The sequence below is a fragment of the Condylura cristata genome, unplaced genomic scaffold (genome assembly GCF_000260355.1).
Source record: "Condylura cristata isolate star-nosed mole 26May11 unplaced genomic scaffold, ConCri1.0 scaffold00016, whole genome shotgun sequence".
NCBI classification, from domain to species: domain Eukaryota; kingdom Metazoa; phylum Chordata; class Mammalia; order Eulipotyphla; family Talpidae; genus Condylura; species Condylura cristata.
The window spans coordinates 40,912,261-40,934,848 of NW_004567117.1; the positions used below are offsets into that span (position 1 = coordinate 40,912,261).

The window sequence follows — 22,588 nt, forward strand, 5'->3', positions numbered from 1 at the left end:
CCCCCCCCATTTTTGAGCAGTATGGAACAGTCTTGCATCACATATTCTTTTGGATTCATACACTTTCATCTCCAGTCCCAGTGGGCCGCTAGCGCTGCCCGTATTTATGTGTGTTTGTGTGCATGCATTTAGCCCTGGGCAGGATCTGAGACAGCCCTTCCTGCCCCAGCCTGTCCGCGGCCTCCGGAGCTGTGCAGACAACAGCAACTTCGGTCTGAATCACAGCTGAGCTGCCAAGAGGCTGAGTAAGCTGAGCGGGCCGCGGTGGGCGGGACAGAGAGGCTGGGAGTGGTCAGGTGGGCGGGCGGGGCGTTCAGGTGAGGCGCTGCTGCTACCCACAGAGGGCTGCTTCGGTCTAGGTCCTTCTACACCCTGGTTTCCTTTTCCCTGGCTCTGCATTTTCCAGGAGAACTGTCTACCCAGGTAAGCAAAGTGGGAGGAGGGGGCTGGAGAGTTCCCTCTTCGGGGCCATCCTTAACACTGAGCAGGCTGGAGGGTGGAGGTGGGGACCCAGCGGCCCAGGCCCTCTCAGCACAGGGAGGGAGTCGGCCCTGTGGCTCACTGCCCCAGGTCCGCACCTTCTGCTTGGTCCCCTGGGAGCAGCGAATCCGTCTTGCAGCCAGACTGGGAAAGTGAAGATAACTTGCTAAGAAGGGTTTGGTGTGTTGGGAGTCAGGGGATCACCTCGGGGACACAATGTTGCTGATTCCTCAGGACAGAGTATTTGTGAGGCCATTTTTGGGCTGCGTTGGGGTTCACAATGCATGTGGCATTGCTGGTTTCAGAGATGGTGTTACACAACCCCTGGAGAGAGCAGGGGAGTGTTTAGTGTCTGGCTCACTTCCAGGGTGGCCTCCCCCGGCTGAGACTCAGGCCCAGGAGGGGTCTGCTTCTGGCACTGTGAAGCTTCCAGCCAGTGTCACTGTCTCCTGCCCACCCCCTTCCAGGCAGAAGGCGTTCGCCCTCCCCATTGCCGAGGTTCAGGACCTGGGACGAGTCACGGCTCGGAAGTGTGTGCTCTCGGCCCATGTCAAGTGGGCTGGCTCAGCCTTCCGCCCAGATGCCACCGCTTTTAGGCCTTCGTTGCCACTGTCAGACGAGCGAAAAGCCTCACCCGTCAGGCTGTTTCTGGGACTGTGCCAGACCTGGTTGGGGTGGTACAGCTGAGGGCTCCTGGTGTGTGGCAGTGTGCAGCTGGGCATGGAGGATCACAGAGGAGATGCGTGCCTGAAGTACAGCAGTGTGGAAGAGGGAGGATGGAGGCCCAGGCCCTTGCCTACTGCCCAGGGCATTTCCAGCACACACAGGCACCACTGGCAAGGTCTCACCCTTTCCTCAACCCAAGCAGACTTGAATCAGGTGCATCCCGAGCCTCAGACCCACCAAGACAAGTGTTTGGTGGGTGGGGGGGCCGGAGCTGCCTCAAGAAAGGGTTCTTGCAGATGACTCAGCAGCTTTAAAGCGCTGCTTCCTAGGCCTGAGCACCCTGCCACGTCAGCCCCTTAGGGGTGTGGGTTACTGAGGAGGGTCAGTGCCCCAACTCTGTTCCACTGGTGTGGTAGGTCTGACTCTCCCGTCCTGCCAGGTCCAGGCTCCTGGGCACCATTTGGCTCCCACAAAAATGGGGGCAGATGTGATGTCTCAGAACATTGGGCAGAGAGGAGGTTCTTGAACCAGCAGAAATGAAGCAACTGACCTTATTACTAATAGCTGGGTTATCCTACATGCTAGCAAAGCACTTTCTTATCCACCCCTCATTTCACCACCTTACCAATCCTCCATGATTCGCCTCACTGCGGACGTGCCAGGATCTGCTGTCTTGCTAATCTGGCCCTGACCTTCTTGTCCTCATGGTGTTAGATTGTGCACAGCGGGGGCTGTTTGGCCCTTTCACTGAACTATAGCGGCAACATTTCTCAAGGCATTACCGAAGGGCTGGCGGCTACAAATTTTAGAGATTTTTTAAAACTACCTTTTGCGTTACCTTTAAAACAAGGCAGATGAGGCAAAACAGTGTCCACGATAACCATAACCTGACACAGTGAACAATTAATCAAGGAAAAGCTACGCACTTAGCGGCTGGTGCATGGTGTGGGGCTTGCGCCCGAGGCTGGAGGCCAGGTGGCCTGCAGGACTGGAGGGTCCCTCACAGCCAGCACGTCGGGCGTGGAGGGGGCGCCACAGCGGGTGTTGGGGCAGCAGCCAGAATCCAGGACTGCCCCAGGCAAAGCGGGACCCACCATCCACCCGCCCCTTGACCTGCACCTCAGCCCAGTGGTCTCCAGATGAGACGTTTGATGACCTTTTGCTCTGATGCTTCCGATGCCTTAGAAATCTTGCCCCAGGGTGTGGAGAGACACTGTGGTCTAGGGGCTCCCTGGCCCCTGCCCTTCCCAGGGGCTGCTGCTAGCCTTGCCCTGCGGTGGGACAGTGTGCAGGCTCGGGGGCCAGTTCTCTCCAGCACACGTTTCTGTGCCTGGCAAATGCCCACCTGCGCTCCAGGACTCATATTTCTCGGGACTTAACCTAGATGGCCGTGTCTCAGGGGAGCCATCACTGAAGTTCGTGCTGTGAGTGATAGTCTCTCCTGAGGCTCGCATGGCAACTTGTGCACCCCACCCCCACCCGCCCTTCCATGAAAACACTGTTGCACCTATCCCCTGCTGCGCCACGTGGGTCAACCCCCTGGCTGGGGATCGAACTAGTGCTAAAGCAGCTGCAGACAGCTTCACAGTGCTGCGCTTAGCCTGTTGCGCCACTAGGGAGGAGGGGCGGGGGTTTTGATTCCTTAATGTCACACTCAGCTCTAGTGCTCCGGTCAAACTTCCCAAAGAGAAGCAGCATCCTGTTGACCCTCATACAAAAACAGGGTTGAACCGAGAGCTTCCGTTTATACTCGAAATACTCCTCAACACGCAGTGTGAACTCGCACTATTGAAAAATTCGGTGTAACATCCCAGATGCATTTTCCTGTTCTGAACGATTTTCTTAGTAACATTTGATATTCTCTAGTTTCCTTTAGCGTGAGAATACAGAATACAATATACATAGCTTACAGAATACAGGCTCACCAGCTGTTTATGTTCGGGGAAGGCTCCCGGGTCAATGCCAGGCTCTCCAGAGCTGAGTCTGGGGTGGGGGGTGGGGTGCCCCAAAGTGATACTCTGATCTGTGTTTGCTACAAGAGCTTCTTCAATTAAGAAGAGCAGGTAAAAAGTTTTGTGCTAATGGAAAGGGGGTATTTTTGGTAACTTTAAAGGGGAAACTAAACACTTGCACTTTTTCTCAGTAGTTTTCTGAAGACAAATGCCAGCAAAGACTTAGCTCCCGAGAAGGGAGGTGCTGAGGCGTGGTCGGAAGTGCGGCTGCGAGCTAGACAGCTCTGGGTCTGGTTTTACTGCTCTCACGCGTGGGTGGCCAGGGAGAGAGAATGTCCTCTCCTGCGCGGCTTCACTTTCCTCAATGAAGGGCGGGGCCACGCCAGTTCCAGACTCAGATCTTATCCCACTTGAAGGTTTGTGTGATTTTAGCACAGAATCCAATAATCAGGCAACTTTACAAAAGTCTCTCTCTCTTTTTTCTTCTTTTTACATTAAGGAAAGCTTGATTACTACACACATCCCAGGCATGATTGTAAACAGAGAGAGCTCTATATAAATTTTAAAGCTTTTTCAATAGGAAATAACTAAAGGTGACTAAACTGTGATAGTGTTTGACAAAAGAGAACACAAGTTATTATTTTTTGCAGTTTGTTCTTAATCCTAAAAGAAGCCCACATATCAAGTTATAAACTGAGCTCAGTAGTTTTGAAATGTTTTGAGACAACAGGAATAGACATGCTAGAGATAGGCTCACGGATGGGTCACTGGCTGCACCAACATTTGCAAGGCAGTTGGGCAGTTGCCATGTTAAGATATCATTATCTCTTCCCTCCTCCTCTTCCCCTCCTCTCTTCCCTCCCCTCCTCCCCTTCCCTCTTCTCAAATAGTTTGAGGCACATGTAAAATGCAACAGGGCCCCTGGGTCAAACATCCAGGGAGCTCTGTGACCCGCCTTCCCTGGAAGGACTGCAATAAATTCTTATGGCCCTCCCTGTGGCCAGTGGGCTGCAAGCCGGCTGCAGCTGCTTCAGTGCGAGTTCGATCCCCCACCCCAGAGGTGCCCCACATGGCGCCACAGACCTCTCCTGACCTGCCCCTGCTCCCCTCAGCAGTGGACTTTGTCAATCTGCCCTCTCTGTCTCTGGTGAATCCTCTCACCATCCCTGCACCTCTGGCCTTCACCCCAGTTCTGTATGCATAAATAAATACATCTTTAAAAAAAATTCTTACAATGACATTTGTTACCACTGCTTAAACTTCTATGTCCCTTCTCTCTGTCTTTTAAACTTGTAGGTGGCTAAAAATTGTAGTGTTTTTAAGTTGGAGGGGTACAGTACGGTGGTTACAATTATTGGTTATAAGATTGGTTATACGATTTTCATGAATGAGGTTATCTCTATGACAAAGTGATAATAACAAAGTCTGCAGTGACATTAGACTCTGAATACAAATCACTGGACGTGTAGGCGTTTCTAATCTCGTCGCCATAATTTTTACAGCATTTGCTCATGCAAAGCAGTCTCTGTAGGAAGGTGAGACAATCTCCTGGGCATGCATAGACCATGTGCTGAGATTCGTTTAAATGCTTTGACTGGCCCTCCCTGGTGGTGCAACAGGTTAGGACGCAGCACTGTAAGCTGGCCGCAGCCACTTCAGTGCACGTTCGAACCCTGCCTCTGGAGGTGACCCACATGGCGCAGCAGACCTCTCCTAACCTGCCCACTGCTCCCCTCAGCAGTGTACTTCATTGATTTGCCTGTTCTGCTCCCCACTCTGTCTCTGGTGAAGCCTCTCACCACTCCTGTACCTATGGCTCGTACCCCAGATCTGTATGCATAAATAAATGAATATTTAAAAATATGCTTTGACTGTCTTGCAGCCAGAGCCACCCCCCCCAGCTACCTCAGATCAGATGAGCCTCCCAGTGTCTTTAGGTCACTTAGGAATAATGGTGGAGCACCCGTCTGATTGATGACCTGCTGCAGGTCATTGTCCCTGAACCATTTCTATGTGCAGACCTTCTCTGATACCTTTGTCAGACACCAAATGCATTATTGTTGGGACCTCAGATATTCAGAGCTCCATGAATTCCCAACCTGAAAGAGAATTTTCTGAAAAGTATTGAGTAAGTACCAAGATGGGAAGTCAGACCTGTTCAGACTCCTGTGGACTCTCACGCAAAGGAAGGGACTTACCGAGGGAGGATCCCGGGATAGGCAAGCCTCAGATGTCACCTGTGAGCTGATTTACAGTCCCCAATAGAGCCCGAAGACTAAGCTTTGAATTGCAACAAGGGTTAATCATATCACACAATGGACTGCACCCAGAGCCTCCCTGATCCCATTCTCTCAGAGTCATTTTGACTCAATGGATCTCAACATGTCTCAATGAACAAATGAAGGATGGTTTCGTTGAAAAAAAAAAAAAAAAAGTAAGACAAAGGATCCCTTAGGCGCTTCCAGGGAATTCTATGGCTTTGTGGTCAAATTCCCTCCGCAGAAGACTCCAAGGTCTTAAACAGTTTTCCTATACAAAGGAAACCCAACTTTAAAAGTAAAGCATCTGCTGTTAGGCAAAATTACTCTAATTTCTTTTCTCAGAGGGTAGAACTACTTGTGTTTAAGAAAACACAGCTTATGCATTTTTCCATTATTTAAATCGCGTTAGGCCTTAAGTTTTTGAAGCATTGAGAAGATTGCAGGGATCTGGAATAAGTTTCTCTATTTGGTGGAGAATTAGCTCACATTATATTTGCCTTGTAAGTGAACTCAGCACTATCCATCTGAAATTTGCTATTGAAGAAAGTAAGACTTCTTATTCTGAATGTTACATGGATTCCTTAATCCTTTTGTGAAGTTAAAATGATTTCCGCAGCAGTCGGCATGCTGGCTGAGACACCCCACAGACTCCCATTCCTTGGGCTCTGCACACCCAGTGTGGGTCTCCCCACTCCTGGGGAGCTGGTGTTATTTGTGACCTGTGACCTCTCACCCCGCCCAGGAGGAGGGAGAGTCAGGCAATAATGCAAGGTAATAGCAGCTGCCTGCCCTGACCTCAGGCTATGATGTGGTAGAAGCATGAGGAGAGAAATGACCCGACTGCTCGGGAATGTAAAATAGAGGCGGAAGAACTAGTGGAGATGACCAGTGAAATGAATCAAAGGTCAGCAAAATATTATTCCCTAGGATGCCATGCGGCCAAGTAGGCCTGACTTTGGAGATTCCAGGCAGACCTGAGCACAGAGCATCTCTGTGTGTGGTCCACTCAACATTCTGAACTGACCATTAGGAGATATGCCAAGAGGCTTCTTCACCACCAACTCTTCGAATTGCTTTTACTGAAAGTCCCTCTTTCTACCAAAGACAAACTCTCTGTTCACACAGAATTGCTATTGTGTTGGCAGAATGCAATTGGGAACACCTTAAAGATGCTTTGAGAACTGACATCCGGCTTGTCCTCTGTTCCAGGCCCACAATGGATGCTCTGCGACAAGCAAATTCGGCTTTTGCAGTTGACCTGTTCAAACAACTGTGTGAAAAGGAGCCAGCTGGCAACGTCCTCTTCTCTCCAATCTGTCTCTCCACCTCTCTGTCGCTTGCTCAAGTAGGAGCCAAAGGTGACACAGCAAATGAAATTGGACAGGTGAGCCTCGTGCCCTATTCCCACCTGGAGTCATTAGATGGGGACTCTGGTCAGACTGGCTCAGGACTGAGAGCTGCGCCATTTCTAGAACTCTCTGAAACCATTTATTAGATGTGAAAGTTCATTTGTCTGTCCTGCAATCTACATTTTGAATAGGTACCGTATTGTAATGAAGAACCTGGAAATCTGGTAGGAAATCACAAGTGGCCACACACACACACACACACACACACACACACACACCTATTGTAACATACATGTGTGATGTGTGTATGAATAACTTCATCTAGATGGTTCTTCTCAAATGGGATGCTTAGGTCCAGGGTGTCTTCTACAGACTAAGTAGGAACAATTCACCTATATCTACTAACAAGGAGCCTTCAGTGAGGTGGCTACATCTTTCCACCTGTTATATGTGAAGAAATTAAGATTTAATATTGTATATTAAATGCTCCTCATAAGTATCTCTACTAGAAAGACCACACCTTTACATTCTTAAGTATGTAATTCATGCCCAGCATCGTGCTTTATTTTAAATTGCAGCTTTATTGGCTGTATAGTATGTCCCGAGTGGAGAGATATAATATATCCATTCCTATTTCATGGAAATAGCATTTAAAGTTACCTACATTGAAGTAACAAGGATACAGATGGATTGTTCTTGCTTATATTTTTAAAATTTCCCTGGGACTTGAGGAGCCACTCAAAAGAAATGGACTGACACAATGGTGTTGTGTGTATATACACACACATACCTCAGCTCCGTACTATCTCCCAGTCTTCATTTCTCATCTCCCCATAGAGAAGGGAAGGAAAAGAACTTTCTGGCCATGCGTCTGTTTTGCAATAATGATTTAAAAGGTCTTTGAGTGCATGACAATTGGTCCCCTCTAGTACCTCAGCAGTAGTTACCTGGATGCTGGAGTTTTCTGTCTTGTTACCTGTCATTAGGCATGAGAATTACACAGTCACTTTGACCTTGCAGAGCCTGGGCTGTGACTTGGAGCAACTGCACATTTAGTGGTGTTACTCCAGGCAGCACCAAGGTATGAGTGAGACGTGAGGAGAGAATCACCTCATGCTGCTTTGTGGCAGCATGAAGCAGAGTCAATGGCAGGCTGTTGGTTGGAACAAAAGAAAAGTTAGGGACAGAAAGGATTTAAGCCCTTCGGAAGACAACACCCTAGACTGTTGGAAAAGAATAAATACTGACGAGCCCATATGATATTTTCTGTGTCCTATCTGCAATCTTCATGCCAACTCTGGAAAGCCAGCATCCTTGGTCCATTTCCGAGGGGAAAACGAGGCATGAAGAACTGCCCGGGATTGTCACATTTCCAGCAGGGCAGCTGACCACTTGTGTAGCGTCCTACTTTAGCGATGCATCTGCTCATCTGCATTTGCTCATCCACTCTGGAATTAGCCATCTTGACAAATGAGGGTCTCTCTTGGTATTAATCTCTCTCTTCTTGTCTCTAAGTTGGGCAGAAGTTCTAACTCAGCTGTGTGCTCTTCCAACTTTGGAAAACCTTTTAGATGAGCAGTGGAGGCATTGTTTGGAAGAAAAGGCAGATTTTCCACACAGTTAAATCAGGAGGAGAGTCTCTTTGTGGCACTGTTTCTCAGCCGGGGACCCACTTGCCGTCTCTGCTACCCTATCTTGGGGCCATGGCTATGTCTGCAGACATTTCTGGTTGTCACAAATAAAGGAAGGAGTGTTATTAGCACCTACCAGGACAGGGAATCTGCCATCTCTTGTAGTAGCCAGGTCAGATGCTAGCAAAGAATTTTCCAGTCCAATGTCAATGGGGCAGAGCTGAACGATTAATGAGGGGCACACTGGACCCCCCAAGAGGTGGACTGTTTTTGTGTGTTTATCCCAGGGACAATGCATCAGGAGTAACAGATTTTATCTCTTCACAGGTCTTTCACTTTGAAAATGTCAAAGATGTGCCCTTTGGGTTTCAAACAGTAACATCAGATGTAAACAAACTTAGCTCCTTCTACTCACTGAAGTTAATCAAGAGGCTCTACGTAGACAAATCCCTGAGTCCTTCCACAGTAAGTGGTTCATAGCAATTAGCAAGGACTAGCTTTTTACAAGTGGAGCTGTTTTCACCCAGTGAAACTACAATTTGTCCTCCCAGTGAAATTCACTTTTCACATGCTCATTTGTGAGTTGAGGCTTATTAAAACAAAGCAGTTCCAGTGGAAACATTTGCAGCTCTATTGTCTAGCTCAAAATACAAAGAAGCTTCTGGGATTTCCCTTTTCCTCTCAAATTACTCATAAATCCTACCCTTGAAATTTCCTCACTTGGTGAAATGGAGACTGGGCTTGTAAACTTCGGTGGATGTTTGAAATCTGTTTCTTCTTAAATAACAGGACATATGTGGCCCAGGACAGCATTTTAATTTTCTACTTTGTTTATCTGTCTATGCACACAATGTTCCACTGATGCATAAGAAAAATAATAACCATATGAACTGATGGTTTTCATCAGTCATGAGTTGGTTTTGTTCATTTTACTAGCTCAGTTACGTCAGAAGCTCTACAAGGTAGCTCTGGATGTTTAATTTCAGCCTTTTCTTTAAGGAATCTTATAAATAACACTGTGGCATCCTTAAAATTTTACCCTAGCCTATTAATAACATTTTATAAATCATAGTTGAAACATAATGCCAACACCCTAGACTTCCTGGAGATTCCCTCTCTGTAAACAGAGTTGAATGAATGTGCTTTCATGTCCATAATTCTAAGCCTCCTTACTAAGGTGTCAACTACAAGCTGAATATTTTGTCAAAGTTTTAACTGCTTTTGGCCACTAGTATTGTTTTTTTTCTGAGAGCATTTTTGCATTTTTTGACGGCATGAGTGATTAGATATTGTTACAGGATTATTCTTATTGCGTGAAGACACATACACAGCCCTTCCCTCACCCCCACCTTCAGCAATACTTAGAGTGGCAATTTGTGGAATATTTATTTATTTCAGTGAAGACAAGTTTTTTTTTTTTTTGCTCAGAGAGCTCTCTTTTCAGTATATTTCTTCTATTTTAAGATATATGTATTTACATTTTAATATGTCTGCACGCAGAATCAATATTTTAATTGTTGTGTACATTTAGTGTAGTCTTATTTCCAGTAAAGCTGATACTCAAATGATGAATGAACTTCATAAATAGCATTGTCTCCATGTTGAATACATGTAACATAAAAATTAATTGATTTCTACATGAGCTTTTAGTTTATACAGTATTACAGATTTTGAAAGTGTATTCATGGTTAATGGAGAAACTTAATCAGTGGCTTAACTACAGCTTTTAAGTACTTCATAACGATGAGCTTAATGTTTTTCAGGAGTTCATCAGCTCTACAAAGAGACCCTATGCCAAGGAGCTGGAAACTGTTGACTTCAAAGATAAGTTGGAAGAAACGAAAGGTCAGATTAACAACTCCATCAAGGATCTTACAGATGGCAAGTATTCCTTACCTTTTTTATGTTCCTCCGAGTTGCTAGGCAGACAGACTCTGTCTTCTTGTGGTCTTTCTGCTAAGCACGAAATCGAACACCTGGAACGTTCCTTGGGTGCACTGGCACATCCCCCTAAATTCTTGCCCACCAAACCATTCCAACAATTTGACTTTCTAGGTGGTGAAATGCCATTTGAAATGGCAGCAGCTAGCCACACTGCCTTTGGTCCGCCTTGTCTTGCTGTTCAAGGAGCCGTCACCTGCCCTGCTGTGGCCTCAGCTGTGTCTAACAGAGGGACTTTGGGCAAGTCACGAGGCCAGGGTTTCAGGCTGGAGACGGAGGACCTGGATGACTTGATCCGTTTGGCCACTTCCAGCTCAACCATGGGAGAAAAAGGCCCAAGTCTTAAGTCATCAAAACCACATACAGGAAGCAAAACAAGACAATCTGGAGTGGAAACCACAGCGCCCCTCAGTCTGTCCTCAGACAGCCGGGGTCGGTCCCGAGCACCTACCTGAACTTACCTTTTCCTTCCGCTTCCCTCTGGTCTCTCCTTCCCTGCTTCCTCCTTCCACTAGATTCATCTGAGTCCTCTGCTAGAAAGCACCTGGACCTAAGCTGTTTTGAAGTGTCAATCAGTGTCATTATCCTATTCCCAGCAGACACCTTTATATACTTATACAGGAAGCACGTGGTGGCACAAAGTGTCCCCCCGAAGGAGAGAGCAGCATGGGAGGATTTTTCCAGCACCATCATAGTTGCTGACGTCCAGGGGATATACTTCCTGTGAGAATGGCCAGAGAGCCTTCCTGCTCTTCACCTGAGGAATGGGAGTGTCCATGCTGTAATGGTGGGAGGATGGCCTGAAAAATGAGGTCTTGCAGGAATTCAAGACCTAGATTCCAATCCAGACCCTGCCACTTGTTAACTGAGATATTGGGATGAGGAGCCTCAGTTTACGGAACTGTCAAATGAGGGCACAGGCTATATAATTTTTACATGGTTGCCATGAGGACCAAATTAGATAACATTACTAACAAAGTGTGAGCACTGGCCATGATAATAACGACACCCTCTGGGCATGAACACACATGCAGCGGTATGTGCTCATGTATGTTTGTTATTGAAATAAGGTTCTTTGGTTTACATGTAGAGAAAAAGAAACCTGATGAACAGCAGGTTAAGCTGCTTACTTAAAAATTATAAGCCCTCCCTGGTGGTGCAGTGGGTTAAAGTGCAGCACTGCAAGCCAGCCACACCGCTCCAGTGTGAGTTCGATCCCCGCCTGTCCCAGAGGTGACCCACATGGCGTGGCAGACCTCTCCTGACCTACCCGCTGCTGCCCTCAGCAGTGTACTCTGTTAGTCGGCCTGTTCTGCTTCCCACTCTGTCCCTGGTGAAGCCTCTCACTGCCCCTGCACCTCTGGCCTGTACCCCAGTTCTGTATGAATAAATAAATTTAAAAAAATTATAAGCACAAAGCAGCTGTTGCTTAAATTGCTGCATAAATAACAATTCAGCTTTCTGAACTGCTAAATCATTGTATTTTCTCCCAAAGGGTCTTTGGTTTTAAAAGTTTTGTGAGTCTAAGGTTTTTTTTGGGTGGGAGAGGGCTCAGTGAAAAACCTCTGGCCTTGGGGTCAGATGCCCTAGACTGTAGCTGAAGTGCTGCCACTTCTAGCTCTGTATTTCTATCATCTTCGGGTTTCTTCACAACCACTATTATGGGTGCAATCTGTCATGTAGGATTGGCAGGACCAGTGACATAATCTGCAGGCCCCAGTGCAAAATGAAAAGGCAGGACCCTCTTTTTCTTTTTTTAAGATTTATTTATTTGTGCATACAGAACTGGGGTACAGGCCAGAGGTGCAGGGGCAGTGAGAGGATTCACCAGAGTCAAAGCGGGGAGCAGAACAGGCAGATGGATGAAGTACACTGCTGAGGGGAGCAGCGGGCGGGTCAGGAGAGGTCTGCTGCACCGTATGAGTCACCTCCGGGGCAGGGGTCGAACTCGCACTGAAGCGGCTGCAGCTAGCTTGCAGTGCTGCACCCTAACCTGTTGCACCACCAGGGAGGGCCAGCAGGACCCTTTTTGAAACAACATGTGAAGAACTTTAGGGTGTGGACAGAGGGTTAGCTAGTGAGACGCCTTCACAGGCCAGCTGGACAGTAGGCTTGGCATTGGTGGTGGTGATGTACCGGACATCAGGGGAATGAGAGTCCTTTGTGAACAAAGTCAAGCACTCGTCAAACGTGAGCACCTCATTTTATTAAGGGATCCTGACCGCTGATTGTGCTGTGGGGATTGAGCTCTGTGGTAAGCACAGCCACCAGGGAGCCCCTTGCTGCAAACAGCTGTTTGAGGAGAGGGGAGACAGGGCTGTGCGCCTGGCAGATGTGTTCCAGTTGAGTGAATTAGGCAGCCACTTGGTCTCTCTGCCTCAGTTTCCTCAACTACACAATGGTCCTAGTATCTTTGCCTTACAGGAGCGCCATGGGAGGGAAGTGAGATAATGTAGGGCCGGGCAAGCTAGTGTTCAGGCATTTTCACTCTGGAGCATGGGCTTGGTCCTTGCTGTGTATTGTCTTGGGCAAGTGACAGCCCCATGCCCAGCTTCCTGGCGAGCATGGTGTGAGCAGCTCACTGCCAGGCATTCAGCACAGCAGCCTTTCTCCCTCCTCGCTTCTCCCCTTCCTCTTCCTCTGACATCTTTGGCAAGTCTGACTGTGCAGGATGGGAGCGGAAGGAGTCTGCTGACCGAGATGGCCGCAGTGGCCGACCTGACTCGGCGTGGTTCTAGCAAGTGAAATGCCCAGGGAGTGGACATGCCTGTGAGTATCAGATGTGGTGTGGAAGAATAACCCTGTGCAATCTGTGGTTTCCTAAAATTGTCTGCAGGCCACTTTGAGAACATTTTAGCTGACAACAGTGTAAACGACCAGACCAAAATCCTTGTGGTCAATGCTGCCTACTTTATTGGAAAGTGGATGAAGAAATTTCCTGAAGCAGAAACCAAAGAATGCCCTTTCCGAGTCAATAAGGTACGTGGGGGCGGCCTGAAGTTGCCAGCCAGAGAGCTGAAAAATTACAGGAACACAAGGGGTGCTTGGAACTCACTCTGATGAGGAAAAAGAGTGCCCAGGAGGTCAGACTTTGCTGCTAGAAACCTTACCCAGAGTCTCAGGCGCCGGGCATAAAATACTACGTTTAGACCCTGTTTTCCGTTCAAGGTCCCTGAGCTAGAAATATGGCTTTTGAGCTATTTTTTTTTTAAAAGATCTATTTTTTTAGGCACACAAAAACTAGGGTACAGGCCAGAGGTGCGCACTGGCAGATGTGTTCTAGTCGAGTGAATTAGGAAGCCACTTGGCCTCACAGACCACAGAGAGGACTCACAGACTGGGGAACAGAACAAGCAGTTGATTGCAGCACACTGCTGAGGGGAGCAGCAGGTGGGACAGGGGCTGTCTGCTGCGCCCTGTGCGTCACCTTCCCGGCTGGGATTGAGCTTGTAGTGGTGGCTGTGGACAGCTAGATAGCTCCCTATTGTGCGCTGACCCTTGCGCCACCAGGTGGGCCCCTTTGGGCTTTCTCAGTGTGGCCGTTGATTTAGACAGGAGTGGAGCTTGACCTAGCACGGCCTGCCCTGCGGTGGGGGCTGTTGACCTCACACAACCTTTCTTGCCACAGGAGTCCCCTCAGCAGTGCTGGGCTGTCCTCGCTCCCCTGCATGCGGAGGACTGGCAAAGAGGCCCTAAGTATGGGGACATGAAGCCTCCAGTGTGTTCCCAGCAGTCAATGGCGTGACGTTGCCGTGCAGATACACTGGGCTTCGGGCTGACCACACTCCCGCCGTGATCGGTCATTTTAACAGGGAAGCCGGCGTCTGTGGTGTCTTGTGAGGCGTTTGGAAGAGCCCACGCTGTTCTTTAGTTCTTGCTATGAAGCCATCAGGGTGAGGTCCTGTGAGGTCGGCAGAGGCAGGCTGCGGGGCACTGTGGCCTCCCAGCGTCTGGCGCAGCAAGGTCATAAAACACCTTCCACGCTGCGGAACACCCTGCCTTTGAATGCAGAAGCGCTTCTCCCTTGAATTGCTTTCTCAGCCCCTGCACTTGAGTGTCCTTACTAATAATTTGCTTCTCAAGTGCTGCAGAGTCTTCTCGAGCTGGACTAAATGGGTGAAATGATGCTAGTAAAAGTTCAGCTTAGGGCTGCTCTCCTATTATTAAAAGTGGCCCACAATGCCTATTCTTACAGAGTGGGACAAACTCACCCTTTGTGGATATAGTTATTATGTTTCCTGTGATAGTTTTAGTTAGTTGTGTTTTCAGAAGGGATGTGTCAATTTATGTTAAAGAAAATGGGATAATTGTATCCATCTTCAGTGCAATAAATGACTTTTTTTTGAGACCAAAGCTACCTGCAATTTCAGAAACCACTGTCAGTCTAATCTGAAGGTTTTTAGCTTGATCTTCATCTTTCAGAGAAATGAATAGAGAATTAGCAGTTAGTCTCAAAAATATTTTGTTTCTGGTTATACATATAGTTCATATAGTTGAATTCTTTTATCAGCTACTATTTTGTGAGCAGTTAATGTATGCTGAGTTATACCACGATAATAAGACTGTTCCTGCTTTGTCTAATTGGGATGGTGGTAGGGACAGAAATACTGTCACATAAATATTTCTGACACTGTGACAAGAGGCATGTATAAAACAAAATAAGTCTGCTAGAGAGAGGTGGTATTGCTGTTTGCTGCTTAAAGGTATTAGATAAAAGTTTTACTGTAGTTTATCCCAGAAATTCTGATAGGAAGTTTGAAATCCCACTCCCTTCCCAAAGAAATTCAGTTAACAGGCAGATGTCCCATGAAAGGCATTGATCAAGGTAGACCCTAAATTACTACCAGTCTTTTACTCCTTAGTGAGAAATAATTTTCCTTCAGAAAATCAGTCAACTGCTGTAGCAGAAACACTTGTTGGACATTACTGAGGGCAGAGAGAAGAAAAACGAATGTGTTGTCTTAGGGAGACACCCTTCTGTGGGCTCCCTGTACTAGAAGGCACTTGGGGATCATTTTTAAACATTCTCACTTTTCAAATCATGAATTATTTCAAGCATATAGGAAATTAGAGAAACAAATACCAATGTTGTCAGCAACCAACTTGTAAATCCTTCACAGCTTTCCTTATTTCTCTCAGATATTCTAGAGAAAAGCATATAGCAACTGTCAGACAGCAGGTCCGGAAATAATGTCATTTCCTTCCATGCCGTTTTGTGACAAGTTGGTGGGGAAAACCATCCTTGCCTTCAGTGAGCACAGTGATGTTTTTGTGGCTCTCACAACCCAGCGTTTCACCTAAAGTCTCAGTTTCTGAGGCCCTAGAGCTGTTAGGTGAGGATTCGCTTCACCACTCCGTGTCCCCTCTGTCTGTCACCTTCTCCTTCTACCTCGGAGGCAATGATTATTCTAAATTTTCTGATTCCCTCATCCCACTGGCAAGGAAGCCCAGAGAGGTGAAGCGAGTTATTCAGTTTGTGACATTGGGGACAAGCCCCCAGGCTGGCCTCCAGTCCAGACCATCTTCACGAGGCAGGTCAGAGCGGGTGTCACATGACCTCGTCTACCTGCAGGAGGCTGAGTGAGCACAGGCAGACGGGAGGCCACGGGAGACCAGACAGGCATCCTGCACGTGAATCAGTTTTCTGGGCTGTGTATTTTATTAGGAAAAGCTGTATTAATGGACATGTGGGTAGAGTTTACTTTCAAGTCAGCTCCACCACAAGTGGTTTAAAGCTCCTGTAGTTATGGGCATCTCCATCAAGATGAAGTGAACAGTTGCCTGGATTTGTAGTGACACTGTTTTTATAAGCGACTGTAATATTATGTAGCGCCCCTGTGATGGATAATATGTACAAAGCACAGGAGTACCTTTCCAAAGAGGCATAAATGCTTCCAGGGACACTCCCTGAAGGTCTGGGTGCAGGGCGGTGTGGCTCCCAGTGGCTGGATCGTTGAGCCCTGATGTCTGAAAGCAAGACGAAGCAAACGGAGCTGCATGAATGCAGGTGCACACACAAGCGCACATTCATGTGCCCACCAACACATAGCTGCAAGGACACGCTGCACACACGATCACATCTCTCCCCTCACAGACGGACACCAAACCCGTGCAAATGATGAATCTGGAAGCCACGTTTTGTATGGGTCACATCGACGGGATCAACTGTAAGATCATTGAGCTTCCCTTTCAAAATAAACACCTGAGCATGCTCATCCTGCTCCCCAAGGATGTGGAGGACGAGTCCACCGGCTTGGAGCAGGTAAAGGCGAGGCGGGCGTTGGGAGGCAGGTGCCTCCTCCCGCCGGCTCAGCCACAGCCCTCCCCACGCAGCTGCCCTGCGGTCTCCCAGATTTACACCTTCTTTCTGCTCCTCCCTCCCGGATGCTCAAGCAGCCAACACGCACCTGGCGCTTACCACAGGCCAGGGGCTGGGCTGTCTGTGCGCCATCTTACTTGTGCTCATAACTGTGTGCGTGAGAAACTACTGCTCACTCTCGTCTAGAAGCGAGAGCGCGAGGCCCAGAGGCAGGACTTTGCTGCCGGCCAGCCCTCGCTGCCAGGGGCCCCTCCACTGCCCCGGGTGAGGGTCGGGGCCATGCCAGGGTGTCCCAGCCGGCTTCCGCCCTCCCCGACTTTGCCGAGGAAGTCGACCTGGCCTCCGACTCCGCTTCAACCTACCGACCCCGCTGTTCTCACCTCCCCGCTGGTGCCTATCTGTTGTCCTGTGTTGTCCTGTCGTCTTTTTTTCACTGTTCTCTTTTACTCTATGTCTTGATTGCATTTTCTTTTTCACTCATTATTCATCTGTTTGCACTTAAAGTATCCTCGCACCATTTTTTTCTTATTATAGACTGAAAAATGGTCTTTTGGGCCTCAGAAAGAAATATTTAAAAACACACGTGGTGTTAGCCTGCTAAGATGGCTGTATCCAAACACCACACATTGGTGGTTTCAACAGCAGAAATGGGGTTTCTCAGAGCTCTGGGGGATGGAAGTCTGAGATCAAGCTATCAGCCTGCAAGTTCCTTCTGAGGGCCTGAGAGGGGATGTGGTTGACGATTCTCTCTTACCTTGTGGTGATTTGTTGACCACCTAGGAGACCCGTCACTTTAATCTCTGTCTCCTCCTCCCTCCATGTGTATCTGCATCTGTGTTCCAATCTTCCCGTTCATGAAGCACCAGGGTGAGGGCCCACTCAGGGACTGTATCTAAATTAGTTACACCTACAGGGATCTTATTTCCAAATAACATCCCATTCTAAGTCTGTGGTTAGGACTTCAACATCCCAATTTGGGAGTGGGCGTTTTTATCCATTATGCATATACAATGGAGAGAAGACATTTTCTCTTTCTATATGGTCTTTTCAAGTATTAGATGATTTTTTTACTCTCCTCATGCCCACGTAGTAAATAGGTAGGATAAATACCTTTTGCCTCAAAAATTCTAGTTACTTATAATTATCTTCTGGTCCTAATAAGTTGCCCCAATTGAATCAGTATCCATTAATAATAATTATCATAGATTAGCAAGAGCCCAATGGCTCTTTTCCTCATTTGAAGAAAACCTTGTGACCAGCTTGAGCTCTTGCCATCTTCCTGCCTTTCATAGGGTTCACAAGAGCAACTTTGGGGCAGGACTGGCCAAGAGACATGGCAGTCAAGGTGTTGTGGGGGGGGAGGTGGGAGAAGGGAGCTTGAAGACTTGCTAAATGAAGAATTATCTGACTAAACCGTCTAGCTTTCCATTTTCATTTTTGAAATAACCAACAGAAAGGGACGTATTCATCACCTATCATTGTAAAGAATGATCACAGACAGTTCACATCCTCATGTTTAAAAGAGTAACTGTAGACTAATCTGATGCCATGCCCAATGTGTGACTGTTTTGGCTATTTAAGTAGAGAAATGAAAACATTATTTATAGAAACCTAGTTTTGTATTTATTTCATTATTGCTGCCCCATCACAATCCATGCATTTGCTTTTATAGAGCTGCACCAGAGCTTAAAAGACGTGTCCTCATAAATGTGAAGCAAAGGGTCCATTGTGTAGGTGAGGCAGGGCTGAAGCAGACTGGCTGGCTGGGATCTTTTACGAGAGAAACTACTCACACTCCAGACCACAAGGGCTGACTCCATCCTTGATGGCCCATCTGGATGGCTTGGAAACTGGGCCCAAGATGACACCCCATGGCTTTAATCAAGCAGGAGCTTTTACCATTGAGAATAAAGAAAGACTTACCTTTCTTTCTTGTCTTTCAGGTTGAAAAACAACTCAACTCAGAGACGCTGTCACAATGGACCAACCCCAGTACCATGGCCAATGCCAAAGTCAAACTCTCAATCCCCAAATTTAAGGTGGAAAAGGTTGTTGACCCCAAGGATAGTCTGGAAAACCTAGGGCTGAAAACTGTCTTTAACGAGAATACTTCTGATTTCTCTGGAATGTCAGAGACCAAGGGGGTGGCCCTCTCCAATGTCATTCACAGGGTGTGCTTAGAAATAACTGAGGATGGTGGAGAGTCCATAGAGGTGCCGGGATCCCGGATCCTACAACATAAGGATGAGTTCAATGCCGACCACCCTTTCATTTACATCATCAGGCACAACAAAACTCGAAACATCATTTTCCTTGGCAAGTTTTGTTCTCCTTAAGTGGCAGAGCCCAGGTTAAGACCCACTTGACTTTTCTGTAAACCCCATCTAGGAAATCACTTTCTAAATATGGTAAATTGTTAATCTGTCTTTATAGGGGCCCTCACACTAACAGACCCTTCTTTTCCAATCTTCTCTTTAGTCCCCACACCCCTGCCCATAAAAGCAGTGGTGTATGCTTTTAATGAAAGCACCTTCAAGGTGAAATGTATGGTCATTATTTGTCAAATAATCTAGGACTCTAGGCAAGAATACAGTTTTCCAAAATGAAAGTTCCTATAAGGAAGATCTGGAGGACTTTTGTTCCCAGAGTTAAGTCTTCCTTTACTGGGGCACAAAATGTTCCAGACTTTCTCACTCCCTGAAAATTAAAAACAAAAACAAAACTGTGGTATAGGGATGCCACAAAACTTTTCTGGCCCCAATGAAAGCTACTATAGAGCCACAGTTCCTGTAAGCCCTGTGGGAAAATGTTTTCTCTAAACCTTGAATTTTGGGGAGTTCACAAAGATAATATAAGTACTTACTGTACACCTTGGGATTACTTGAATAGGGTCTGGAGCACAGTATAAAAGTCAACTCCTTAATCTCTTCTGCACGAAAAGTAGCTGGACTTAAATAGTTTAGGGGGTCAGGCTTTACTATCAAATGAATTTTTCACCAGCTTATTATGAAAAAAAGCATTGTTTATGGAACTTTTTGAAACCTCGGGATGTTTGATAAAAACTGTAAATCAGTAGTAGCTGAAGTACTCACATATGCTTTCTATGCACTCATGCACACACATGTCTGTAAGCATATTTATGTATGTAGGTAAGCTCAGAACTTAGTAAGATTCACTTTTTATCAAACACCCACTCGGTCATGTGCTTGGAGATGGCACGGCATTGAATTTTCTTGGCAAGGTTTTGGGTGTCTGACACCAGGGACTTGAAATACATGGAACTTTCAGTATCCAATAAAAGAATTTTGTGAATGTTGAAGGAAACTGTCTCTTTGTCTCACATGATACTGGAAAAGGGAAAGAAGGTCAAAGTCTCCAGAAAAGACAGCTAACAGCAGTTAGGTATCTATGGCGCCATCACAAAAATCTGTGGTGCCATGATGTGTGAGTCCCCAGCCTGTGGGTTTGATTATTTTTGATAGCAAGTTGGTGACTTGCACTAATAGCATTTTTTAAAACAGATGTATTTATTTATGCATACAGAACTGGGGTACAGGCCAGAGGTGCAGAGACAGTGAGAGGATTCACCAGAGACAGAGTGGGGAGCAGAACAGGCTGACTGATGAAGTTCACTGTTGAGGGGAGCAGCGGGCGGGTCAGGAGAGGTCTGTTGCGCCATGTGGGTCACCTCTGGGGCGGGGATTGAACTCGTGCAGAAGTGGCTTTAACTTCTTAGTGTGGTGCTCTAACCCGCTGCGCCACCAGGGAGGGCCCTAGTAGTTGTTTTTAAAAATTGGGATCCTAAGTTATCTATATCCTAAGTTCATGTACGAATTTACTGTCAGAAGAACACACTTGCTATAGGTTTTGTGACCTCTTCCTTCCAAGCCACTCAGGGGAGGTTCAACATTTTTTTCTGCTCTGAAGGATCAATACTGAATTTTGTTTATGCCATTGCCAATAAAATACAGAAGATCCTCAACTAGTGCTTTGTCTGATGCTGTTTGGCTCTCAGATTGATGAAGAAAAACAAAACAACAATCTGCTCCTGAGCAAGGCCATTTTCTCTGAGCGGTTTACACTTTCTCTTCAGTGCTATAAGGCTGTTCACCAGGACTGTGGTTTCAGCCACATCCCCAAGATGTAAGTGTGAGTTTCACTGACTTGTGTCTATTGTCCCAGTGGGACATGTGGGCGCTTGTGCCCCGTCTGTGGTGGGAGGGTGTTGCATCCAGGGTGGGATCTGGCCTGAGGTGTCATGTTGTTCCTGCCTCCATGACCAACCCTGATATGGAATAAACAGGTGGGAAAACACAGAATGAAGACAAATGCTTGTTTCATAATGGAAGCAACCTAGGTCTGTACTTATATGTTTGATGATGGGCTTGTGATAAGCAATATGCTGTAGACATCAGTTAGCCTATGGTTCAGCGGTTTCATTATACATGATTTCACTGAAAACTGCAGTCTCTAAGAACCTAAGACATTATGTGAGGACTCACTGTACTGTTGAAATACAGAATATTCCACCACCCCATCCGGCCTACACCCTGCCACTGTTATGTTAGGCTTCCTCTTTGCAGCAGACCCCGTCTGCCCACTGATAAGCGCATTCCTGTCCACACCTGTGTTGGGACATTGTGTAGCATAAAGTAGATGAGAAGAATTCCTGTTCCTCCCTTCCTCCCTTCCTCCCATCCCTTTCACCTTGAGGAGGAGGATGAGGGAGGCGGCCAAACTTCAGCTGTGCCCAAGTGGAAGTACATTGTGAAAGAAGGGGTCTTGTAGGAAGATGTGGAACTTTCTCTACCTTTTTTCAGTGGGGGCCCAGGTTCAAAATATAATTTGTTAAGATGTATATGCCTGAAATATTTTCTCCTGAAGTGCATTTGTCTCACATTGACATACAGTTGTTTTAAATTAATTATGGTGAAATTAATTATGGTGTCCCTGAACCTCAATAGAATACTCAACATGGCCCCTTTTCTGTCCTTATCATGTACTCCAAGAGACTGTCCATGCTTGCAAAAATAATATGGAGACAGGATGTGACATACGCCTCCACATTCTGCAAAGAGAAGGCCTTTTGTGCAGGCATGCTGAGGCTGGGGTGACAGTGTTGAAATCAGGGTTTTCAACCCTTCTCACCCCCTTCTCTGGGCTGAGAAACAGAGCCAAGAACAATGGTGAAGAGTCTGAGTGAGGACTGAGGGGAGGGGTGTGACTCCTTAAGCCAAGAGATCAGGGCAGTAAGCAAGTCCCCCAAATGAAAATGCGTAGTTCATGAAAAATCAAGTGCTGAAGTCCCATATTTTCTTGTTGAGACTTGAAATATGCATCAAACTCTCCCAGACCCCTGGGGCTGAAATCATGGATCCCAGGAAAACGGGGGCTGAACCTGGTTGAGGAGGAACCAGTGAGTGCTTCACACGCCGTTTAATGTAGCAGCCACAGGAAACTCCCCCGGCTTTATGGAGATGCCGCTGACCTATAATGTATGCTAGTTTAAGGAGCGCTGGTTGGCGATTAGACACATGCGTATGTTGCAAACTGGTTATCACCTTAAGATTAATTAACGGCTGTATGGCCTCTCATCATTATGGATTTTGAATGTGTGTGGTAGTAACATTTAAGATCTCTCTCAACAACTTTCAAGCATATAATACAGCCCTGTTAACTACAATCATCCCCGGCATTCGCTCTCCAGATCTTATTTATCTTGTGGCTGGGTATCTGTACCCATTGCCAACTGTTCTGCCGTCATCCCGGGCTGGGAAGGTTCATCATCGGTTCAGGCAGCTTAAGTGAGAAACCTGGGACCTTTGGCATCATGCTCACAGGTCAGGGGAAACAAGGTAGCAGGGAGAACAGCAACTAGGCTCCCACCCCTTCCCCCCACCCAACTGCGAACCCCTATACCTCTTTCCTGTCGTCGCTGTTTTCTGCTGCTCTCCACCCCATGCTCCTGCCGCACGCCAGCCTCTGTGAC

The 22,588-nt window shown here is 47.0% G+C and overlaps 1 protein-coding gene across 1 annotated transcript; it reads left to right on the plus strand.

Moving 5' to 3' along the window:
* Window positions 1–159: 159 nt before the first annotated feature.
* SERPINB5 (serpin peptidase inhibitor, clade B (ovalbumin), member 5) lies at window positions 160–19,918 on the plus strand. Its single transcript, XM_004683952.2, has 7 exons — window positions 160–245; window positions 6,569–6,743; window positions 8,667–8,804; window positions 10,103–10,220; window positions 13,117–13,259; window positions 16,375–16,542; window positions 18,543–19,918. The coding sequence occupies exons 2-7, from the start codon at window positions 6,576–6,578 to the stop codon at window positions 18,933–18,935; spliced, it is 1,128 nt and encodes a 375-aa protein (XP_004684009.1). The 5' UTR covers window positions 160–245; window positions 6,569–6,575; the 3' UTR covers window positions 18,936–19,918.
* The last annotated feature ends 2,670 nt before the right edge of the window (window positions 19,919–22,588 follow it).

Excerpts from the sequence above, each read along its gene's own strand:
- SERPINB5 (XM_004683952.2), top strand. The coding sequence starts at position 6,576 with ATGGATGCTCTGCGACAAGCAAATTCGGCTTTTGCAGTTGACCTGTTC. Across the intron at positions 10,221-13,116 it reads CATCAAGGATCTTACAGATG|GCCACTTTGAGAACATTTTA; the intron begins GCAAGTATTCCT and ends AATTGTCTGCAG. Across the intron at positions 16,543-18,542 it reads AGTCCACCGGCTTGGAGCAG|GTTGAAAAACAACTCAACTC; the intron begins GTAAAGGCGAGG and ends CTTGTCTTTCAG.